The 25337-nt window shown below is 41.3% G+C and overlaps 1 protein-coding gene across 1 annotated transcript; it reads left to right on the top strand.

Moving 5' to 3' along the window:
- The first annotated feature begins 497 nt into the window (after positions 1 to 497).
- Mrgpra9 (MAS-related GPR, member A9) lies at positions 498 to 18458 on the top strand. Its single transcript, NM_001288801.2, has 2 exons — positions 498 to 592; positions 17471 to 18458. The coding sequence occupies exons 1-2, from the start codon at positions 582 to 584 to the stop codon at positions 18456 to 18458; spliced, it is 999 nt and encodes a 332-aa protein (NP_001275730.1). The 5' UTR covers positions 498 to 581.
- Positions 18459 to 25337: the final 6879 nt, after the last annotated feature.

Below are 25337 nucleotides of genomic sequence, written 5' to 3'. Positions count from 1 at the left end.
CAAAACTATAAGCTCATCTATTAAGATGTTTAGGAATAAATAGTTTATCAAGCAATTGCTTCCAAAGAACAAGGTTTTGAGAGACATTCACCTTTTGTTTGATGCATTTCTGTGTTATTTGGAAGAAACGGGGAATTGGCCAACATCTCTGCTTTAACAGAGAAAAGGAGAAGCCAGACCAAGGGGAGTATGAAGCACAGCTAGAGACTTTGCTCCATCCCTACTGAGCACTTAAGGACACTGCTCACTTTGCTTGGCATTACTGTCCAGGTGGCAGGAAACTCCAATCAACAATCACTTACAGGAAGGAGGACAGAGTGGGGTTGTGATGAGTGCAAGTTGAGAGATAAAAGCATAGCAAAACCAGAGATTGAGAACTGTCTCAGGAGGAACATGATGTAACAAACCCTACACTCGCACTTGCCAATAAAACTCTGAGCAGGAAGCCACAGATCTGTCTAGTGCTGATAAATTTTACTTCCTTCAAACTTTTAAATGCACTGCTTCAGAGCAAAGAAATATCCTGTAGTGACTGCATCTTTCCTTGTACAGAAGCCAGTGATCTACATCCAGCAAAAGGAATGGGGGAAAGGTAAGGATCTACCTACAACTTACTTCTCAATCTATAGTTACATCTTTTGTGTGCTTATATCCACATAAATCCATACTGAGGTAGTGTATTCTACTTACCATGAGGACCATGAGAGGAAAAGATGAGCATAGTCCAACTCCCTTTTGATGAGTTTGGTGCAGACAGGCTGGACAGTGAGTGGTTAGAAGCTGCTGCTTAATATTCATCAGACCCCATCCTGACCTCCTTACCTCTAGAGATTTTACTGCTGACCTGCTCAACAGATGAGCTCCACTCACAGACCCTTATGACCAGAGAATGCATGCAGTGTTCCAGCAGACCTAAGGTAACTTCAGTGCACATCCTCTCGTTCTGTGGGGTTGCAGATGTCAGCCAGTGGTCTTGTCAAACAACAGAGCCCAGTTAGCTACCCCACCCAAATTCAGAGCAAAGGGATTGCCCAGCTATCTAGAGAAACAGAAAGCAGGCTCTGACTGCTTAGGGCCAGCAATAGTCGCCCATTCAGCATAACAAATTAGACACCAAGCAGGGAGGAGGTGTGTCCCCCCAAAGAAAAATGAAAAAGAAGTATCTGTTCCCACAAATGCTCAACCATCAGGAAGAGAAATGCATAGCTTTATAAATCTCAAGAGATTATTAATTCTCTAGAAGACACTAACAAAGCTACAATAGCATTGATTTTAAAACCAGGAGAGTAATGATAGGAAATGCAGACCAGTCCAATCCTCCTTAAAACTGTCAGTAAAGTTCAAGAATATGAAGACAAGAAATTAATTAAGGTATGGAAGCAACATAGAATCTGAATAAGCAACCATCTCCTCATTAAGACACAAATTTGGACAGCTATCTTTTTCATCAGAATATATCAATCATACAAGATAATTGGGTTTGCTAGTGATATTTCATATGTAAATGATGTAACTAGAAGAGATTCATACTTTCACCACCATCTCTTCCCTCCCTCCTCTTGCTCTTTTTCATCACCCCTAAATAATCCCAAATTATACTGTCATGTGGAATTTTTTTTTCAGTTATCCAATCCCCTCAGTGTTCTTCAATCTGAAATAACCTCATTGCTTATATATGTGTAAGTAACTATAGGTTAGAAGTAGAAATAACGTATTTTTCTTGATCACACTCCCCCCACATTCACTTTATTGATTGAGTCAGGGTCTGTCACTAATCCTAGAGCTAGCCAATTCCAGCTAATCTGGCTTGCCAGCTCGCTCTGAGGACCTGTTTTAGTTAGGGTGACTACTGCTGTGATGAAACCATGACCAAAAGGGACTTGGGCAGTGAAGGGCAACATGGGTAGGAAATGGTTTGCTTTGCTCACAGTTCCATATAACAGTTCATCATCAGAAACAGTGAGGACAGGAACTCAAGTAGGGCAGGGACCTGGAGGCAGGAGTCAATGCAAAGGCCATGGAGGGATGCTGCTAACTGCCTTGCTTCTCATGGAACCCAGGACCACCAGACCAGGGATGGCACTACAACAGTGAGCAGAGCCCAACCCCATCAGTCATTAGTTAAGAAAATGCCCTACAACTGGATCTTATGGAGGCATTTTTGAAGTTCCCTCCTTTCAGCTTGTGTCAAGTTGACATAAAATCAGCCAGCATCCCTTGTTTCTGCCTCCCAACCACCTGGATTATAGGGTGATGATGTGGATACCCAGCATAGAAGTAAGTTCTGGAGATCTGAACTCCACTCCTCATGTTTGCAGGACAAGTGCATTACCCACTGAACCATCTCCATGGCTTTGTACAAGGGAACTGGGGAACTGAACCCAAGCACTTGATCCACTGAGCCATATTCCAGCCACTAATTATTTCCTCTATAGCTGAATAAAACTATCGTGTGTGTGTGTGTGTGTGTGTGTGTGTGTGTGTGTGTGTGCGTTTCCTTTATCCATACATCCTTTTATGAGCATGTAGGTTGGCTCCATAAATTGACTATTGTGAATAAGACCACAATAAGCATAACTATAATAGTTGTAATAGTCTCTATTTATACTGACTTTGATTTCTTGAGCTGTACACCAAAAAGCAGCATATGTGGAGCCTATGGCAATTTTAACCCTACTTTTTGAATGATAGCCACACTGACTGCCTTACTGGCTACAATAACTTCTATTCCCTCCAGTATTCAAGGGATCTGTTTTCACTGTGCCCTCACCAGCATCCTCTCCTGTTTATTGCCTTAGTTATGTCCATTTGGCCTGGGATGATCATTTTAATTGATTTTGTGCAGCATGAGAGATGGGGGTAGTTTCAATCTTCTACCTGTGGTTTTCCTGTTTAATAGCATTGTTTCCTGAAGAGGCCATCTTACTTACAGTTGTTGATGGTCAGATGGAAGCAGCTGTGTGGTTTTACAATCGCATCCTCTAATCTTCGACACTGGTCTCCATTTTCCATTTCTTGTGCTGGTATCACTCTTGGTTCATTGGTAGAGGTCAGTATTACCATTTGAAACCAGACATTGTGATGCTCCTAGCACTGTTCTTGCTCAGGACTGCCGTGGTCATTTCTGACCTTTTGTGCTGGCCTTCTGTATGATTTTAGGATTTTTATTTCTATTTGTGCAAGAATGTGATTGGACTTTTGTGGTGACTCCCCTGAATCCATTTTCACATTACTGATACAGACAATAGACAGACATGGATCTTTTCAAAGCTTTAAGTGTCTTCTTCAATTTCTTTCCTCTGAGCCTAATTATTTCACTATTCCATTCTTTCTGACCCTGGTTATACTTACGCCTAGGAATTTCCTGGGTCATTGACTATGACTATTGCCCTGATTTCTTCTTCAGTATATTTCCTGTGATGGTTTGTATATTGGCCCAGAAAGTTGTACTATTAGAAGTTGTAGCCTTGTTGGAGGAAGTGTGTCACTGTGGGTGTGGGTTTTAAGATCCTCATCTTAGCTGTCTGGAAGCCAGTCTTCTCCTAGAGGCCTTCAGATGAAGATTTAGAACTCTCAGCTCTGCCTGCACCATGCCTGTCTGGATGATGCCATGTTCCTGCCATGATTATGGTCTGAACAGCTGAACCTGAAGCCAGCCCCAATTAAATGTTGTCCTTATAAGAGTTGCCTTAGTCATGGTGTCTGGTCAGAGCAGTAAAATCCTAACTAAGACATTTCCCACTGCTATATAAAAAACTAGTACATTTTTAATATTGTCTAGAAATGTATCCATTTCTTCTAGATTTTTCTTATTTATCAGATAACATCTCTTCAAAAACATTCCCTAGCAATCCTCTGTCATTATGCCCCCTCTTTAATCTCTAATTTTTTTGTCTTATCTCTGTCACTTTAGGTTTGTTTGGCTGATGGTACTCATGCTGGTTTAGCTTCTCAGAGGATCATCTCATCTTACTGGTTCAGTGTATTGTTCTTTAGTGTTCACTTCATTGACCTTCGCACTGGTTTTGATTGCCTCTGTCTATCAACTAGGGTTTGTCTTGTTCTTGCTTTTCTAAGACTTTGGAGGTACATCCTTAAGTTGTTTTAGTGTACTCTTATCTTTAACAAAAGCACTCCTAGCTATAACCTACCGATTAGCACTTCCTTTGCACTACGTGAAACTTATGTAAGCTCTGTTTTGATTTTCATAGGATTCTAGGATTTTTATTCAAAATAGCATGTTTTGACATTTATTTTTCCAATGTTATTTTTTATATTTGCGATTATGATTTAATTACATTTCTTCCTTCCATTTTCTCTCTCCAAGCCTTCCCATATATACCTCCACTCCCTTCTCTTTTTTTCCCTAATTGTTATTTCATGCATATATGTATCTATGTATATAGGATACATACATACATGTCCTATATATATACACACATAGGAGATTTATATACACATATATGCATATATATTCCTAAGTACTACCTGTTTGGTCAGTGTAATGTCACCTGTTGTTGTGGATAGCCCTGGGGCTAATTATAATTGATTTTAATTCCATTCTCCTGTGAGTGGCTGGGAACAAGAAATGAGTCAGCACTCAGGTGATTTCCTGTAAACCTGCTTCCCACCTTAATTTGTAAAATAAAGGAGAGCTGATGGCTGGGCAGATAAAAGGGAAGGTGGAGCAGAAGGTGGGAATGGAGAAGAAAATGGAAGAGGGACAGGATGCAGACAAAGAGGAAGAAGAAAAGCTGAGCATAAACACAAGGCCTGGAGAAACTGCAAGTTCTCAGGGGTCTCCTTGATGTGGAAGATGGTAGTGTAGCGGTAGATCTTCCCAATCTGGGTGCACAGCATGTATTCATATGAATTGAGTCATGTTTTCATTGACGTGATTATTTGGGATGGAGAGTTACCGAAACAACATGTATGTACGTTTTAGGGCTGACCAAATGACAATGTTATCTTTTATTTCCTCCCTAGTTTCTTTATACAAGATAAATGTCTATCTCCATATGCTTTTAACTTTTCATAGTTTCTTGGTTTACTCTACTATAATCTTGTAAAACAAAAGAAATCATTTCAATTTATTTGTATATGTAAAGTATTGAGTCATTTATTTTTTTTGAGAATTTAAAACATGAGTACTACGTGTACAACATTTCTACCACTCCTCTTCCCACTCCAACTCCTCCCATGTGCTCCTCCATAAAATCCTTAACCTCTTTATTATTATAGCACACATGTATGCATATATGCATACACACACAAACACATACATACAAAATACTGCGATCATTTCATGTTGTATGATTGGATATGTGTTTACAGCTGATGATTTGGAATTGCATAATCTATCAGGGGATTTACCCCTTAAGAGAACATATTTGCTCCTCTTTTATTCTTTTTATCCTTCCCAGGTGTTTATGTCCCTTACCTGTAGGATGGTTCACAAACACAATACAAGGGCTTCAGCACTGTGGGAGAGTGGAGTATCCCATGCCTCTTAGAGTAAGAGAATCTCATCCTTCATGAATACTGAAATTCAGACCCGAAGGCTCTAAATTTCTACATCAGATACCCACTAGGGCTTGGGAGTGAAGCTAGAGCCAAGGCTATCTAAGTGACAGGCCAAAGTGACAAGAAGCCCACTTCCTGTGCTCCAACCATGAGTTTCCATCCCAAACCAATGGAAGGCTATTTCACTTGTTAGGGCCCAAAGGGACAATCAGTTCTACTCCTTCCCCTCCTCAGGAAGCCACCTTGGTGACAAACTTGATTCTACCCATTGTAAGTGTAAAGGAATTGAGCTGGGGAAGTCTAAACAGCTCAGGAAGGTACAGTATTCTCCCCTCTTTTAAGAGCCACTAATTACCTGTACCACCTCACCTAGAGTTGCAGCTTGTGGGATTTTTCACATCCACACTGGTGTGTCAACTGATATTGTCATTTTGAGGTCCTGCTTAAGCAATTGTGTCACTGAGATTCCATGGGTCACCTAAATTGTGATCTCTCATAGAGAGATCTCCATTGTCTGTTGGGAAGAGGGTTTAATCCACAGCTATCACATGGAATATTCTCTATATCTAAAGTCTCTTTAATCTATGAGATAGTTTAACTCTAAAGTTTATTTGTTAGTACTTTCTCTGGGTAATGTATTTATTGGTGAGGGTGGAGCATTCAAATCAATCACTTTTTTTGATCCTGGACCTATCAATCATTTTATATCCAGTGATTTGCTTTACAAATTGTGTGTGCCAACATTTAGTGCATATGTATTTTCAATCCTTATATTCTCTTTTTCAGTTTTTTTACTAACATATTAACTACCTAATGGGTTTTCCTGTATCATTTTTATAATGTACATATTGTATTTTCGTCAAATTCAGCTCTCTTACATTCCCTCATCTCTCCCCCAACACTTACCGACCTCCTCCCTCTTCCCAAGTATTCTTTTTTTTTTTTTTTTCTGATCCTTGTGTCTTCCTTTTGGATCACTCTCTTTACTAATATGCAATGAGAGACTTTGTCTCTACTGACTAGTTTTAACTTAAGTCTCCTCTGTTGGAGATCGGTATGGCTGTTCCTGCCTCCCTTCCTTCACTTTCTTGACCCTTTGTCTTCACCCTTTCACTCTCAGACTATATTTTTGCATTCAGGGATGCTTTCTGTAGTCAACCAGCATTTCTATCTTTCCATTCCATGTCTTTCTAAAGAAGAGTTAAGACTGTTTAGTATTGGGTTATTATTGAGGGGTATATTCTGAAGCCTATAGTTTGATATCATCATTTTAGTGTTTAGTTTTAATGCTCTACCCCCCTCTCTCTTTAACACACACATACACACGTGTTTCTGCATTTTAGAAATTCAGGCAAAATTTTGATATACTTCACTTTGTAAGTAGGATAACTCTTCCATTCTTGGCACAACCACCCGGGTGCAGATAGAGTCGTAAAACTTGTTTTTGTGGAGAAACAGCCTATGGAGTTTGTCTCTTTGACTGCAGCAATACTCAGGTCAAGAGAATTGTACCCCACCTCCTATGCCTCTGTTTATTATTCAATGGTAGGGTCTATCATTTATTGTATAAATCTAAAGTTCAGTATTTCTGGGTTTTTCCTTGTCTTGGTCTACATTGTGGTGTTATTCTTCTTGCCTCTCTCATATGACTCACATCTCCTGTCAGCCTTGTGACTGATCAGCAGAAATGCAGGAAGGTCCCAGATAATTCTCTGTCTTCCCCAATCTGTCCTCATTGTGGAAAGCCTATTCATTCACCACAGCATTATCTCGAGGACTGAGAGAACTAGGCACAAGACTAGAATACCTGGTTTTAGGACTTTTTTTAAGACACCTTAGAAGCAGAAAGACAAAAGTTGCCTATATCACCTCTGCCCACATTGGTAGAGAGAGGTTCCTGCTAAATAGAGAAAATAAATTGAGTCCAGATCTTGGACTGAAAATCTTGTATCAGGTATTTCATTATGACACCTAGTGCCAGTCAGAAACCCACATCCCTTCCTTTAAGCAAGTGGCCCAGAACTGAGACTCAAGAACTTCACTAGCCCAGGGCTAATGGCTGTCTCTCCCATCTCTACCTCACCTCACTATGACAGAAGATCCACCCACTGGGAGAGAAGGCAGGAAAGTGAACCGGTGACTTATCCTTACAGAATATCAGACCCAATTCACTGAGATCCAACACTAGACAGAGCTAAAACACCTCATCCACTGGCCAGTGTTTTCATACTGATGCTCTAACCCCACTCTGGCAGGCCACAGAGATTGTCCCTTAAAGGGACAGATTTGAGTTTCACTTGCTGCAGCAGTCTGGGCTTTAGGGGATCCCTGACATAGTGCACATTCCTTCATCCATTAGCTCTCTGGTGTAACTGACTTCAGTATATCCCAGCATCCATCTCCCAACCTCACACTGCACATCACTGACTAAAGTCCCAGCCACTGACTTAAGACAAAGTAGAATCCTCAAGGTGTTGCCTTAGAATTCAGTGTGATCCATATAGATGTCTGTTCCCAAGACAGAGACCATTGTGAAGCCTCTGGACTATCCCCATGCCAGATGGGAAGAACTGTGGCCCACTGTTGGTTGGGTTCTACCCTGGCCTCCTTACCTGTATCTGTGCATGCTATTTTTAACCATGAATTTACCTCACCAAAAGGAAGCCTACAACAGAAATATCCTGTTCCTCCCAATGCTACATGGTCTCTGTGGGCTTAGGGATGTCAGTGTTTCCTACCACAATGCCCACTACACCCCTCTCCCAGTCCCAGGCAGAAATGATTGAGGAAAAAACAATGAAATCAACACCAAACCATTGTATGAGAGCTATGAGTACACCACAGCTAGAAAGAGTGCTACAGTGCCTGAGCACATGCTGGTGAGCAGAAAAGATGCCTGCATCTGACACAGAGCCAGTGGAGACTTCTGAAGGCACACTTCCCCTTTATGTGCTCCTCTGGCACCTTTTAACACCACCTTTGAACTTAGGACAAACCTGGGCTTGGTGCGCGTCCTAGTGGTGAAACAGTGACAGCACCCTCCCCAACAGCAAGATCACAACAAGCCTCAAGTTTGGGAGCTCAGAGTAAATGAGCAGGCTGCTTAGAATCTCTAGGCGCACACAGTCAGATTTTGAGCACTAAATCCATAACCCATTCCTTGAATACATAGATGGTAAGCTTGCCAACACACTCAAGATATTTCAAGGAGGCCTGAGTGTGGTATGAGTTTTTAGCACACATGAGCCTCAGCTTCAGTCCTCACCACTAGAAGAAAAGAGATCATGACATTCACTAATGAACAAAATAAAGGAAGGGAGATTCTGGGAAGATTATTCAGGTGGTAAAGTGCCTTTTGCACAAGAACGTGGTTCAGAACTCAAACACCTGGCATCCCACATAAAACCAGGTGTGGCACATACCTGTAAAGAAGCAGACAGGAAGGTCCTTGGGGGCTTTCCGGCCAATTAGTCTGACTAAATGAGTGAGCTGTAGGCTCAGTGAAATGCTCTGTCATAAAAACTAAGCTATCAAGCAATTGAGAAAAACAACAATGGACATCAGTCTCTGCCCTGCCCTTATGCATACAAACACATACATACACACACATACACATTGCCACACATACACACATACAAAAAAAAACTCAAGTAAAATCATCCAAAATGATGCAAAAAGTAACATTTCTGAAAATTAATTCCTTTCAAAATACAAAGAAGAAGAAGAAGAAGAAGAAGAAGAAGAAGAAGAAGAAGAAGAAGAAGAAGAAGAAGAAGAAGAAGAAGAAGAAGAAGAAGAAGAAGAAGAAGAAATAAAAGAAACATAATGGATAGGTCCGAAAGGAGTGTGTCTCAAAATAATAAACACCACACTCAGTGAGGCCCAGGCAATATCATAGGAAAAAGATGAAAGCCTTTTCTCTAAGATCTCAAATAAAACAAGAAAAGTCAAAGATGGCTGCTGCAAACAAACCTCACTTGGGTCCTCGATCCATGGGCAAAACTCGGGTTCCAGTTACAGGTGGGCAAGGAGTTGGTGAGAAGGGGGTGACAGACAGACACCACACAGAGAGAGTATGGATCTGAATGTAATTTTGCTCAAACTGAGCACGAGTATTTTTTTTCTTTTTTTTTATTACGTATTTTCCTCAATTACATTTCCAATGATATCCCAAAAGTTCCCCCATGCCCTCCCCCCCACTCCCTTACCCACCCAATCCCACTTTTTGGCCCTGGCATTCCCCTGTACTGGGGCATATAAAGTTTGCGTGTCCAATGGGCCGCTCTTTCCAGTGATGGCCGACTAGGCCATCTTTTGATACATATGCAGCTGGAGTCTAGAGCTCCGGGGTACTGGTTAGTTCATAATGTTGTTGCACCTGCAAGGTTGCAGATCTCTTTAGCTCCTTGGATACTTTCTCTAGCTCCTCCATTGGGGGCCCTGTGATCCATCCAGTAGCTGACTGGGAGCATCCATTTCTGTGTTTGCTAGGCCCCGGCCTAGTCTCACAAGAGACACCTATATCAGGGTCCTTTCAGCAAATACTTGCTAGTGTATGCAATGGTGTCATCGTTTGGAGGCTAATTATGGGATGGATCCCTGGATATGGCTGTCTCTAGATGGTCCATCCTTTTGTCTCAGCTCCAAACTTTGTCTCTGTAACTCCTTCCATGGGTGATTGTTTCCAATTCTAAGAAGGGGCAAAGTGTCCACACTTTGGATTTCGTTCTTCTTCAGTTTCATGTGTTTTGCAAATTGTATCTTATATCTCGGGTATCCTAAGTTTCTGGCCTAATATCCACTTATCAGTGAGTACATATCATTTGAGTTCTTTTGTGATTATGTTACCTCACTCAGGATGATGCCCTCCAGGTCCAACCGTTTGCCTAGGAATTTCATAAATTCATTCCTTTTAATAGCTGAGTAGAACTCCATTGTGTAAATGTACCACATTTTCTGTATCCATTCCTCTGTTGAGGGGCATCTGGGTTCTTTCCAGCTTCTGGCTATTATAAATAATCTTATAAGTGACTTTTACAAAAAACAGAGGAATGCATACAAAGGACTGGCAGGAACCAAGTGTGATAAAACTCAGTGTTAACAACTGGGATCAAAAGCAGCCCCACCTAGGGTCAGCTTAATCTTAGAAGTCAGAGGCAAGGGCTTTGTGTCCTTGCCATAGTTCCTATTCTAGTCTATTGTATTGTCCACCTCCCCCTAGGCCATTGTAAATTCCTGTGTATTGGAGTAACTCAACTATCTATAGTTCTAAGTATCTACTCTGGTTCTTCCTTAGACCACAACCTTCCTTCTTCCTAGATAATGGTAAATTCCTGCATATGAGAGTAGTGTGCCCTGCTATTTCTAACTCTTATCCAATAAGATACTATAAGAAAGCATGCAAAACCCTCCACATTATCACAGGGACAAATCTGGGGCATTCTAGCTATGGGAAGGCCAAATTTCAAGGAGACTAAATTTCCAAGAACTTTTCACCTCTGTACAGCTTCCAGGTTTTGGGGGTCTGTCTCACATGTCACTACTAGAGTGGATGTAGCAGATGGCTTTTACTGTATGAGTCAACATAGTACTTGTCTTTGTTAGGGTTTTAGTGCTAAGAACACACACTATGTACAAGGCAACTCATATAAGATCAATATTTAATTAGTGGCTGGTTTACAGGTTCAGAGGTGAAGTCTATTATCAAGTCAGGAGCATGGCAGCATCTAGGCAGGTATGCATGGTGCAGGAGAAGCTGAGAGTTCTACATCTTCACCTGAAGGCAGCAAGCACAATGTTGGCTCCCATGCAGCTAGGATTATGGTCTTACAACCCAAACTCACAGTGACACACCTACTCAAACCAGGGCCACACCTAATCATGCCACATCCTGGACAAAGCATATACAAACCATCACAGTAGTAGAAGTCCTTGCTGCTGAGTTCAGGCAAGATAAAAGATTTAAATATTAATTAATAGTGAGAAGGTCAAGTCCTGACTTTTTCAGGTGACAAGGTCTTATATCAGCAGCTCTAAGTCCCACAAAGACCACTAGAACTTAAGAACAAACTCAGCATACAGAGAGGATAGAGAAAGCTGTGACCCCCAAGGAACACACTGCCACTGACCTATATCATCCAAGTAGGCCCCAACTCCCAGCAACACACCATCATATGGAGTCCACCAATGATTTAATGTATTTATTGCAACCATTCTCATCAGGTTATTTCTGGAGGTGACCTTACACACATATAGAAAGATATGCTTCATGGATCTCCCACGGGTTTCTTTTTTTTTTAATTAGGTATTTTCCTCATTTACATTTCCAATGCTATCCCAAAAGTCCCCCATACCCTCCCCCCCACAAGTCCCCTACCCACCCACTCCCACTTTTTGGCCCTGGCATTCCCCTGTACTGGGGCATATAAAGTTTGCAAGTCCAATGGGCCTCTCTTTCCAGTGATGGCTGACTAGGACATCTTTTTTTTTTTTTTTTTTTTTTTGAATGTTTTATGTTCCTCTCTGTCTTTATTTCCATTGCCTGATTTTGTATTCTTTTTTTTTTTCCATTTTTTATTAGGTATTTCGCTCATTTACATTTGCAATGCTATACCAAAAGTCCCCCATAGCCACCCACCCCCTCTCCCCTACCCACCCACTCCCCTTTTATGACCCTGGCGTTCCCCTGTACTGGGGCATATAAAGTTTGCGTGTCCAATGGGCCTCTCTTTCCAGTGATGGCCGACTAGGCCATCTTTTGATGCATATGCAGCTAGAGTCAAGAGCTCCGGGGTACTGGTTAGTTCATATTGTTGTTCCACCTATAGGGTTGCAGATCCCTTTAGCTCCTTGGCTACTTTCTCTAGGTCCTCCATTGGGGGCCCTGTGATCCATCCAGTAGCTGACTGGGAGCATCCATTTCTGTGTTTGCTAGGCCCCAGCATAGTCTCACAAGAGACAGCTATATCAGGGTCCTTTCAGCAAAATCTTGCTAGTGTATGCAATGGTGTCAGCGTTTGGAAGCTGATTATGGGATGGATCCCCAGATATGGCAGTCTATAGATGCTCCATCCTTTTGTCTCAGCTCCAAACTTTGTCTCTGTAACTCCTTCCATGGGTAACTCCTTCCATGGGTGTTTTATTCCCAATTCTAAGAAGGGGCAAAGTGTCCACACTTTGGTCTTCGTTCTTCTTGAGTTTCATGTGTTTAGCAAATTGTATCTTATATCTTGGGTATCCTAAGTTTCTGGGCTAATATCCACTTATCAGTGAGTACATATTGTGTGAGTTCCTTTGTGATTGGGTTACCTCACTCAGGATGATGCCCTCCAGGTCCAGCCATTTGGCTAGGAATTTCATAAATTCATTCTTTTTAATAGCTGAGTAGTACTCCATTGTGTAAATGTACCACATTTTCTGTATCCATTCCTCTGTTGAGGGGCATCTGGGTTCTTTCCAGCTTCTGGCTATTATAAATAAGGCTGCTATGAACATAGTGGAGCATGTGTCCTTCTTACCGGTTGGGACATCTTCTGGATATATACCCAGGAGAGTATTGCGGGATCCTCCGGTAGTACTATGTCCAATTTTCTGAGGAACCGCCAGACTGATTTCCAGAGTGGTTGTACAAGCTTGCAATCTCACCAACACGCGTTTCTTAACCTAACCAAATTTATAGTCAAGATGCACTAAGACAAAGTCCACCCTTCCCAACCTGACACCCCCAAAACATCTCTTTAAACCAAAAGGTTTTACAGTTGATTCTCAAATGACTTCTGTCTCTCTTACAACAAAAATCCACCCAGTCCTCTACCCAGTCCAACTGCAAAAGTCCCCAAAGGTTTAGCAGATACAACGTTATGAATTCAGACTCTCCTGAGAGTCACGATGCACTTTCAGCCATGATTACCTATAAAAATATGAAAATTATATGATCCCATCAAACTGTGACACAGAGAAAACATTGCCATCCCAATGGGGATAAGTGGAGAAATGGAGAGAAAGGATCGTATCACAGCAAAAACAAATCCTAGCAGGAAGCACACTGTGGCCTATGTCCAATATCTAGAGCATATAATACCATGAGCTAAGCGCCAACAGGCTTGAACAGCTAAGCTCCTAGAAACTTACTATTTGTAGCCTATTTGTCTCTCTCTGAAGCAGGTTCCACTTGGTACCTGTGCCTGTCCTCTGAAGAATTATCTGTGGCATCTCCAATATCCTGGGATTGCCATTAGAGTTACAGCTTTACCTTGAAGGTGCACTTTTCACACTCTTGGGGGCATCCTCTGTAAAGAATTCTCCATACTAAACACTGTCAGATTTTCTAGCTTTCTGATGGAATTCCACTGGAAAATTCCACAATCCAGTAACTTTTGTATTATGGATGCACCACAAGAACAATGACTATATCTAATACCAATTAAGCAGTCCCTCGGACTCCCACAGGTCATGACTTCAATAGCCTCTGAGAAAGCATTTCCACAAGTGTAACAATATCCTTGGGTGCCATTTGTCTCACAGGAAAGTCTTTCAAATTAGTGTTCTAGTTTACACCCTTGAGCATGCAATGGATAGAGTCTGGCCAGAGATCTTGAAATGCCCTCAGAAATATTTCTCTTTATTGGCCATGGTATTTATTGTTTAGTTGGGTTGGGTTGGTTGGGTTGGGTTGGGTTTTTTGTCAATTCAACACAAACCTAGACAAACCAAGAGAGAACTGAGAAAATGTCTCCATCAGACTGGATGGCAGGCATGTCTGTAGGCATTTTCTTCACTAATGATTGATGTAAAAGGACCATATACACTGTGAGCTGAGTAATCCTTGAGTAGTGATCTAGTTAATTGTGGTTCCCCATGTGATGTAGAGCATCATGGTAGAACTCTGTAGGGATGTTGAGCACCCTGTAGGTGTGTGTACTATTGTAGAGCATCACAATGGAAGTCTGTAATTATTTATAGCATCATGTTAGGAGTCTGTAGTTATACATACCATCATGTATGGAGTTTGTGGTGATGAAGGGCACCATGGTAGGATTGTATAGAGGGGTAGAGTTCCATGTTGATGTGTGAAGTCTTGTAGACCATCACAATGGGAATGTGACATAATAATTAGCACCAAGGGAGGAGTCTGTAGTGAGGCAGGCATGAGAGTGAAGTGGTGAAGGGCATCGTAGTCGGGTCTTAGAGCAATGTGAGAAGACAGAGCCTTGAGCAGCACTGCAAGAGATCAGGGATGAATAGTGAAATAGCTCACATGGCATAATCAGAAAATTACTCCTCTGTCTGATTAAGTTTTAGTTTTTCTCACCCATGTTAAATGATGATTCTACAGACCCAAGTACACAAGTCAACAATCTAAATATAACTTGTTCCTTTTGAAGTTACTGGTTCAATATAACAGACAAATACCTCATGTCCTGAAATTATCTTTGAACATTTCTAAGCCCCCTAATTGAAAGTAAAAGATTTATTGGGTTTCCACTTACTTCCTTTTCTATTCTGTTGGGCCATGGTGGCTGGTGTCTCTTAAAAGAGCACAAGGAGGCCTTGCATTCATTCCTGGGTGCCTGTCTACATTCTGCTTTGGCCTGGAGGCCCTCTGTGAATTCCTGAACTAAGAAAAAAATCTTCCAGACTCTGATTTTTCTTCCTAGACAAATACTATTCCCTCCCATGTTGTCAAAATTTTCTCCTCACGCTTTCTGTACTTTCTTTAAGCTGGATGCTTTCTTAATCTACAGTATTGACTGTCATCTCAAAGTTGGATATTTACTGGCTTAGGATATTTCTTCTCTGGCTTTTCTCCCATCCACATATAATCAATACACCGAGGTGATGATTCTAAGAGACTGCTCAAAGGACAGGGATGGGTTTTAGTGTTTTGGGGTTCTTAATAAGTTGCCTGCCTTCTACCAGCCTCTATCACCTCCCCTGAAACACAAAATCCATTATTCCTAGAAGGCAACCTAGGCCTAGCAATTAATTAATGATCATAAAAAGTGCATTATAAACACCAGAAAATTTCATAATAAAACTCATCACTTCATACAGTGAGTATGTTGTGGGGTCTGCTTAAATCCAACATAACTCAAATACCATCACACTGCAGAAGACAAAAATTTATTGTAATCAAGCTGATTCTGGTTATGGGGACACAAAATAGGCCCAAGAGCTGAACTACAACCCTGAAGGAATGTTGTACAGATTACTTAAGGAATGGAATCTGAATGATAGGGGAGAAGAATGGGCTGTAGCATTGTCTAATCATGTTTTGACATGAGGGGTTGAGCAACGGAGTTTTCACCAATCAGGTTAGGAGTAAGTTCCTAGACCTGGGAAAAGAAACTTAATTTGACCCTGCCAACAAGGTGGACAAGTTGCCCCTGAGATATCTGGACTCGGACAACTATTTCCTTTTAATAGAAGCTGTTGGGCTATTGGGAAGTCCAAAGCTAACACTGGGTCCTGGGACCTTGGATTTAGTTTCTATGATTAAATGGAGTTTGAAAATAAAATGGTAGTTCTTAGAATTGGTTTCTTTTATTTCCCAACAAATATGTATTAATAAAATATGTCTTTAACAAAAGGTATGTTCAATCAAAACAACCCTAAGACTGCAACTCACCCCAGTCAGAATGGCTAAAATCAAAAATTCAGCAGCAGATGAGTGACAGCAGATGCTTGGGAGGATATGGAGAAAGAGGAACACTCCTCCATTCTGGTGGGAATGCTTGCTGGTAAAACCACACTAAAATCAGTTTGGAGGTTTTTCAGAAAATTGGACATAGTACTATTGGATTATCCAGCAATACCACTCTTGGGCATATACCCAGAAGATGCTCCAACATGTAATAAGGACACATGTTCTACTATGTTCAGAGCAGCCTTATTTATAATAGCCAGGAGCTGGAAGGAACCTAGATTTCCCTCAACAGAGGAATGGATACAGAAAATGTGGTGCATTTACACAATGGAGTACTATCCAGCTATTAAAATTATGAATTTATGAAATACTTAGGCAAATGGATAGAACTAGAAAATATCATCCTGAGTGAGGTAACCCAATCACAAAGGAACACACATGGTATGCACTCACTGATAAGTGATACTACCACAAAAGCTGCAAATAACCAGGATAAAATTCAAAGACCACATGGAAGACCAAAGTGTGGGTATTTCAGTCCTTCTTAGAAGGAGAACAAAATACTCACAGGAGCAAATATGGAGATAAAGTATAGAGCAGAGACTAAAAGAAAAATCACACACAAACTGTCAAACCTGGGGATTCATCCCATATACAGTTACCAAACCCAGACACTATTGTGGATGCAAAGAAATGCATGCTTACAGGAGCCTGATATAGCTGTCTCCTGAGAGGCTCTGCCAGAGCCTTACAAATACAGAAGCAGATGTTAGCAGCCAACCATTAGACCAAGCACAGGGTCCCTAATAGACGAGTTACAGAAAGGACTGAGGGAGTTGAAGGGGTTTGAAACCTCATAAGAAGAACAACAGTATCAACCAACAAGACCCCCGCCCTTGCAGAACTCCCAGGGACTAAGCCATCAACAAAGGAGTACACATGGATCCAGCTGCATATGTAGCAGAGGATGACCATGTCATGCATCAATGGAAGAAGAGGCCCTTAGACCTATGAAGGCTCCATAGATGCCCCAGTGTAGGGGAATCAAGGGCAGAGAGGTGGGAGTGGGTGGGTGGAGGAACACCCTCATAGAAGCAGGGTGAGGGGGTTGGGGACAGGAGGTTTCAGAGAGGAGGGAAAAGCCGGAAAGGGGATAACATTTGAAATTTAAATAAAGAAAATATCCAATAGAAAAAAATAAAAAACAACAATAAAAATAGAAAAAGAAAAGAAAAAAAAAAGAAAAAGGAAAACAAAAGTTGTATTCATAGTGAAGGCCTCATTTCTTCTTTGTGTTCCCAGCAGCACCAGTGCAGGGTTTCTGGCCCTAAACATCTCAGCCTCCACAATGGCACTCACAACAACAAATCCAATGGACGAAACCATCCCTGGAAGTACCAGCATCAAGATTCTGATCCCAAACTTGATGATCATCATCTTTGGACTGGTCGGGCTGACAGGAAACGCCATTGTGTTCTGGCTCCTGGGCTTCCACTTGCGCAGGAATGCCTTCTCAGTCTACATCCTAAACTTGGCCCTGGCTGACTTCCTCTTCCTCCTCTGTCGCATCATAGCTTCCACGCAGAAACTTCTCACGTTCTCCTCACCCAACATTACCTTTCTCATTTGCCTTTACACCTTCAGGGTGATTCTCTACATCGCAGGCCTGAGCATGCTCACTGCCATCAGCATTGAGCGCTGCCTGTCTGTCCTGTGCCCCATCTGGTATCGCTGCCACCGCCCAGAACACACATCAACTGTCATGTGTGCTGCAATCTGGGTCCTGTCCCTGTTGATCTGCATTCTGAATAGGTATTTCTGCGGTTTCTTAGATACCAAATATGTAAATGACTATGGGTGTATGGCATCAAATTTCTTTAATGCTGCATACCTGATGTTTTTGTTTGTAGTCCTCTGTGTGTCCAGCCTGGCTCTGCTGGCCAGGTTGTTCTGTGGCACTGGGCGGATGAAGCTTACCAGATTGTACGTGACCATCATGCTGACCATTTTGGTTTTTCTCCTCTGCGGGTTGCCCTGTGGCTTATACTGGTTCCTGTTATTCTGGATTAAGAATGGTTTTGCTGTATTTGATTTTAACTTTTATCTAGCATCAACTGTCCTGAGTGCTATTAATAGCTCTGCCAACCCCATCATTTACTTCTTCGTGGGCTCATTCAGGCATCGGTTGAAGCACCAGACCCTCAAAATGGTTCTCCAGAGTGCACTGCAGGATACTCCTGAGACAGCTGAAAACATGGTGGAGATGTCAAGAAGCAAAGCAGAGCCGTGATGAAGAGCCTCTGCCTGGACCTCGGAGGTAGCTTTGGAGTGAGCACTTCCCTGCTGCAATTGACCACTGTCCACTCTCCTCTCAGCTTACTGACTCAACATGCCTCAGTGGTCCACCAACATCTTCAACAGCTCTCCATTGATTTAGTTTTTCTAACTCTCCCAAGTAATAGCATTAATCAGAAAGTATCATGTCTGCATCCTTCTTGACATTAATCAAATTCTCAAACTAACTTCCTCTGAAGCTTTCTTGCTGATTCTTTGGAACTTTTGTTGCCATGGAACTAGCCCAGGTCCAGAACCATGACTCTCGTATCTGTGATGGTTCTGTACCTGAATATAAAGACAAAGGAGCCTAGAGATGATCCTGTCCATTCCCAAATACCACCTAGAGAGCTGGTCTCCCAGGATTGCAGACAAGCCTGTGAGCACAGGTAAGACCACCACTTCTGCTCAAAGGGACATGCCTGGAACTCTCAGGACACAGGTACAGAGGAGCATTTTGGGACAAGATACTTCTACTTTCCAACTGCACCCCGGAGCTGACACTTTGCCTAAGCTCTCCATTCCCAAATTCCTCCAAGAAAGAACTGGTCTCTCAGGAGTACTAAAACACGGGCTTGCAAGAAAGAAAAGCCACAGTCAGAGACAGCAAGACCAACTATCACCAGAGATAACCAGATGTCGAGCAGCAAGGGCAAAAACATAAGCAATAGAAACCAAGGCTACTTGGCATCATCAGAGCCCAGTTCTCTTAACACAGTGATCTCTGGATACTCCAACACACCAGAAAAGCAAGACTCTGATTTAAAGTCACAACTCATGATGATGATGATGATGATGATGATGGAGGACTTTAAGAAAGACATGAATAACTCCTTTAAAGTAATACAGGAGAACACAGATAAATAGGTAGAAGCCCTTAAAGAGGAAAGACAAAATTTCCTTAAAGAAAAACAGGGAAACACAATAAAACAGGTGAAGGAATTCATCAAAACCATCCAGGATCTAAAACTGGAAATAGAAACAAGAAATAAATCACAAAGGGAGACAAGCCTGGATGTAGAAAGCTGAAAAAACAGATCAAGAGTCATAGATGCAAGCATTACCAACAGAATACAAGACATAGAAGAGAGAATATGAGGTGCAGAAGATGCCATAGAAAACATTGACACGACAGTCAAAGAAAATGAAAATGCAAAAATCTCACAAGAAAAAACATCCAGGAAATCCAGGATACAATAAGAAAACCAAACCTTAATATCTTAAGGTATAGAAGAGAGTGAAGATTCTCAAATTAAAGGGTAAAATTATCTAAATCAAAATTATAGAAGAAAACTTCCCTAACAAAAGAAAGAGATGCACATAAACATACAAGAAGACTACAGAAATCCAAGTAGATTGGGCCAGAAAATAAGTTCCACCCATCACATAATAGTCAAAACACCAAATGCACAAAACAAACAAAGAATATTAAAAGCAGTAAGGGTAAAACGTCAAGTAACCTATAAAGGCAGAGCTATCAGAATTACATCAGACTTCTCAGCAGAGACTATGAAAGCTAGATGATTCTACAGAGATGTCATACAGAAACTAAGAGAACACATATGCCACACCAGGCTACTATACTCAGCAAAACTCTCAATTACTATAGATGGAGAAACCAAGATATTCCATGACAAAACCAAATTTATACAATGTCTTTCCACAAATCCAGCCCTACAAAAGCTAATAGATGGAAAAGGCCGACACAAGGAGGAAAACTACACCCTAGAATAAGCAAGGAAGGAATCTTCTTTCAACCAACCCAAAAGAAGATAGCCACACAAACACAGAAATAACATGAAAAATATCAAGAAGCAACAATCACTATTCTTTCATATCTCTTAACATCAACTGGGGACTCAAATCCCCAATAAAAACATAGACGAACAGACTGGATAAGTAAACAGGACCCAGCATTTTGTGCATATAGGAAATGCACTTCAATGTCAAAGACAGACACTACCTCAGAATAAAGGGCTGGAAAAAAATTTTCTAAACAAGTGGTTTCAAGAAACAAGCTCAAGTAGCCATTCTAATATCAAATCAACTCATCACTCAACCAAAAGTTATCAAAAAAGATAAGAAAGAACACTTCATACTCATCAAAGGTAAAAGTCTACCAAGAAGACCTCTCAATTCTGAACATCTATGCTCCAAATGCAAGGACACCCACATTCATAAAAGAAACTTCACTAAAGCTCAAAGCACACATTGCACCTCACAAAATGATAGTAGGAGTCTTAAAGACCCCATTCTCAGCAATGGACAGATCATGGAAACACGAACTAAACAGAGATACAGTGAAACTAACATAAGTTATGGTCCAAATGGATTGAGCAGATATCTATAGAATATTTCATTCTAAAACGAAAGAATATACCCTCTTCTCAGCACCACATGATACCTTCTCCAAAACTCATCATATAATTGGTCACAAAACAGGCCTCAACAAATACAAGAAGACTGAAATAATCCCATGCATCCTATCAGATCACCACGTACTAAGGCTGGTCTTTAATAGTAACAAAAACAACAGAAAGCCCACATACACATGGAAACTGAACAGCACACTACTCAAGGATAACTTTGTCAAGGAAGAAATTGAAGACTTTTTAGAGTTTAATGAATGTGAAGGCACAACATACCCAAACTTATAAAACACAATGAAAGAAGTGCTAAGAGGAAAACTCATAGCCCTGAGTGCCTGCAAAAAGAAACTAGAGAGAGCATACACTAGAAACTTGACCACACACCTGAAAGCTCTAGAACAAAAAGAAGCAAATTCACCCAAGAGGAGTAGATAACAGAAAATAATCAAACTCAGATTTGAAATCAACCAAAGAAAAACAAAAAGAACTATACAAAGAATCAACAAAACCATGAGGTGGAAAGAACTCAGATGTCCCTCAACAAAGGAATGGATTCAGAAAATGTAGTACATTTACACAATGGAATACTACTCAGCCATTAAAAATAATGACTTCCTGAAATTCGCAGGCAAATGAATGGAACTTTAAAATATCACCCTGAGTAAGGTAACTCAATCACAAAAGAACGCACACAGTACACATTCACTGATAAGTAGATATTAATCCAAAAGTTCAGAATACCCAAGATTCGACTCACAGATACTATGAAGTCCAAGAAGAAGGAAGATCAAAGTGTGGATGCTTTAGTGCTTCTTATAAAATACTCACAGGAGGAAATAAAATATAAAAATAAAATGTGGAGCAGAGACTGAAGGAAAGGCCATCCAGACTCTGACCAACCTGGGTATCTATCCCATATACAATCACCAAACACGGACAATACTGTGGATGCCAACAAGTGCTTGCTTACAGAAGCCTGATATGACTGTCTCCTGATAGGATCTGCCAGAGCCTGACAAATACAGAGGTAGATTCTTGAATCTAATCACTGGACTGGACGTGGGTTCCCAGATGGAGCAGTTGAGAAAGATCTGAAGGATCTGAGGGCGTTTGCAGCCTCATGGGGGGAGCAAAACTATCAACAGGCCAGACACCCCAGAGCTCCTAGGGACTGAACCACCAACCAAAGAGTACACATGGAGAGACCCATGGTTCTGGCCACATATGTGGCAGAGGATGGACTTGTTGGACACCGGTGGGAATAGTGGCCCTTGGGCCTGAAAGTGTTTGATGTCCCAGTGTAGGGGAATGCCAGAGCAGGAAGATGGGAGTGGATGGTTAGATAGGGGAACACCCTCATAGAAGCAGGGGAAGTGAGGATGGTATAGGGAGCTTCCAAAGGGGAGACCTGGAAAGGGGAAAATATTTGAAATGTAAATAAAGAAAATACACAATACAAAATTTTCCTCTAAATAATTATTTAAAAAAAAACTAAAGACTAATGAGTCCCATAGTTTCCTGTGAAACATTCTCATGAGATAACACCTTCAACAAAAATATTTTCCACCTATCCAATCACAACACTCACCATGCTAATAATAGCATAACACTCATACACAATTTACAAAGACAGGCATGAGGCCCAGACACCATACTACATCACACACTCTCAGGACCCTGTGCTGCAGCAGAAGGATCCCATGTCTCCAGCCTGCTGACCCCAGCAGCCAGAAACCTTGAAGTACCTGAGGATGTGGATGCTGTGAGTTCTAAGTCATGAAGACAAAATTTTCAGTGATTCAATAACCTTAAGATAACCACCTTAGATCTCTCTTCCTTCCATGGAAACAAAGGCAGTTCATGGAGTTACAAAATGTCACTGGTCTGATCTTAGTCTATAAGAAATGTGGGCCCTGTTTTCTGAACAAAGGTGGTGAGATTTGACATTACTATAATCATGGCCTGAATATAAACACCATATCGATTAAGAAAGACCTAGAGCTGGGCAGTGGTGGTGCATACCTTTAATCCCAGCACTTGGGAGGCAGAGACAAGCAGATTTCTGGGTTCAAGGCCAGCCTGGTCTACAAAGTGAGTTCTAGGACAGCAAGGGTTATACAGAGACACCCTATCTTGACAAAAAAACAAAAACAAAGACCTAGAAATTCATTCTCTCTACCATAACTATAATCAAAATGAGCACATACTCTTTGTACCTGATTGACATCTACCTGCCTAGAGAAAGCGCTGTGACATGTTCTTTCTGTAAGTGGAGATGATGCATGTCAGACATCAATATTGCCATGACAGTTTCGGGAATAAAGATAGATGTTATTTTTGCCCCTAGTATCAGCAGTATAGCAGAGGTCTCCTTACACAAAACTGTCATACAGATACAACTGACTTGAATGCATCCAGGATAAAAAAAAAAACAGATATGTCAAAAGAGAGAGCATCTTGGTTATAAACTATAGTTACAACCATGCATTTGAGGGGGGTAAACTGGGGACAATTACCTAGGAAGCTTGGAATCTGAATTGATGACTCTACTATTTTGACCACCATATTAAATTTTTTGTGTCAGGAATAGGAAGATAAACAGTCAAGATATAATAATAATTAATAATAATAATAATAATAAACCTTAAGATTCTTCAGAAAATGGTTATCGACACACACACACACATATGCACACACACACACACACACACACACACACACACACATCTTTACTATCCTAGATCTCTACCAGATACTTGGTCTTAGCTGCAACAAGAATCCCAGGCTGCAATATCCAGAATGGCTCTGAACAGACAGGAATTGGCATAGATTTGCAAAACAGCTAAAGTCAACTCCAAAACAATGTCAAATCAGACAGAGCACTCAGGCTGGTACTCACCAAGCCAAAAGGCAGCATCCTTTCCTCACATCCCTACTCCCAAACCTCCTCCCAAGGATATTCCATCCCTGCTGTTCCTTGGGCTACAGATGAGATGATAAAAATAAAATTGGGGGGATTTTGGAAGTAAGTCGTGGGGAACAAGCAGAATGATGTCCCCACTTGTCTGATACAGTCTGTTTGAGAGCAGAGGAAAGAGCTCTGGCTTCAGAGTAAATTTAACATTTCATTCCCTGAGTCACACTTAACTCTAAGTACTGCCTTTAGAGTTGGTAATGACCTAACAGAAACCTCATATTTGAGAAGTCAGTGAAGGTCTTTGTATATTCAGGACAGACATTTCTTTCTTTGCCTGTGTAACAAAGCAAGAACTCTGCCACTGAGCTACATCTCGAGCCTTACACAACCTGGACATCCAGGTTAAACCCTTTGTAACAGCTCGCTACACTTTTAACAACAGAGCAGCTCACTGTCTGATGCTCTGAGGAGGAAGTTGGGAGAAAGAGACATGGCTTGGCCATATACGCTCTCTCTGTACATTTCCATGCATTTCCTTCCAAAAGCTTTCTGTAGAAAAGATAAAAATTTAAATGTTGCTTAATTACCATAAATTCCTGTGACATTTTCTTCCAGCCTAGGTGTGTGGTTAACATCTGTCCAGAAAACCAGTGTCCTCATTAGTGGTGACTGATATCCATGTGGGTGGTCCATCTACAAACTGTGCTGTCTGTTGCTTTTACATTACATACTAGTTTAATTTATTCAAGAATTACAAGCTGTTGAAAATATATTTACTTCTAAAGTCTTCCTTAATTACACAAGGATATTGAAAAGGGAACAAAGTAAGCAAACAGCAATTTCATGAGAACTAAAATTTAACATTATGGTAAAATCAATTTCCTTTCAACTCAATATCTCCTTCCTTGAGACTGGTTTCCTAAAGCCTTATGGTTACAGAAATACTAGTCAAGTGACTCTATTTGAATTTGATTCTGTTTCATTTTGACACCAAATTAATAGATCAAAAGTTATTTCCCCCCAGACAACTGGCCACCTTCCTGGTGAGAGCACAGGGGTCCGCCCTGCCCGAGAGGTTTCTGCCTCAGGCTCCGCAGAAGCCACCTTGGTTCCGGGACTCCGTGGAGGGCAGGCTGCACGGGTGAGAGTGTGGAATACAGAGGCCAGCCGTTTCTGGGACAGGCGAGAGCCACAGAGCTTTTGAGGGAACACCATTTTCGGCTCCAGACAACCGGCCACCTTCCTGGTCAAAGCAACACAGCTTCTGGGAAAGATCCAGTTTTGGGCCTTCATCTTCAGCCAGGAGGAGGTCCAAACACCAGATAACTGTGACCTTCCCTGAAAGAGGAGAGCTTGCCTGCAGAGACTGCTCTGACTACTGAAACTCAGAGGAGAGAGCTAGTCTCCCACATCTGCTGATAGAGGGTAACAAAATCACCAGAGGAACAATCTCTAAACAAAGACAACTATAACAACTAACTCCAGAGATTACAAGATGGTGAAAGGCAAACGAAGAATCTTACTAACAGAAACCAAGACCACTCACCAT

Source organism: Mus musculus, chromosome 7, assembly GCF_000001635.26.
Source record: "Mus musculus strain C57BL/6J chromosome 7, GRCm38.p6 C57BL/6J".
NCBI lineage: Eukaryota > Metazoa > Chordata > Mammalia > Rodentia > Muridae > Mus > Mus musculus.
Note: the sequence above shows the minus strand (reverse complement) of the source record. Positions and strands in the feature narration are given on the sequence as shown.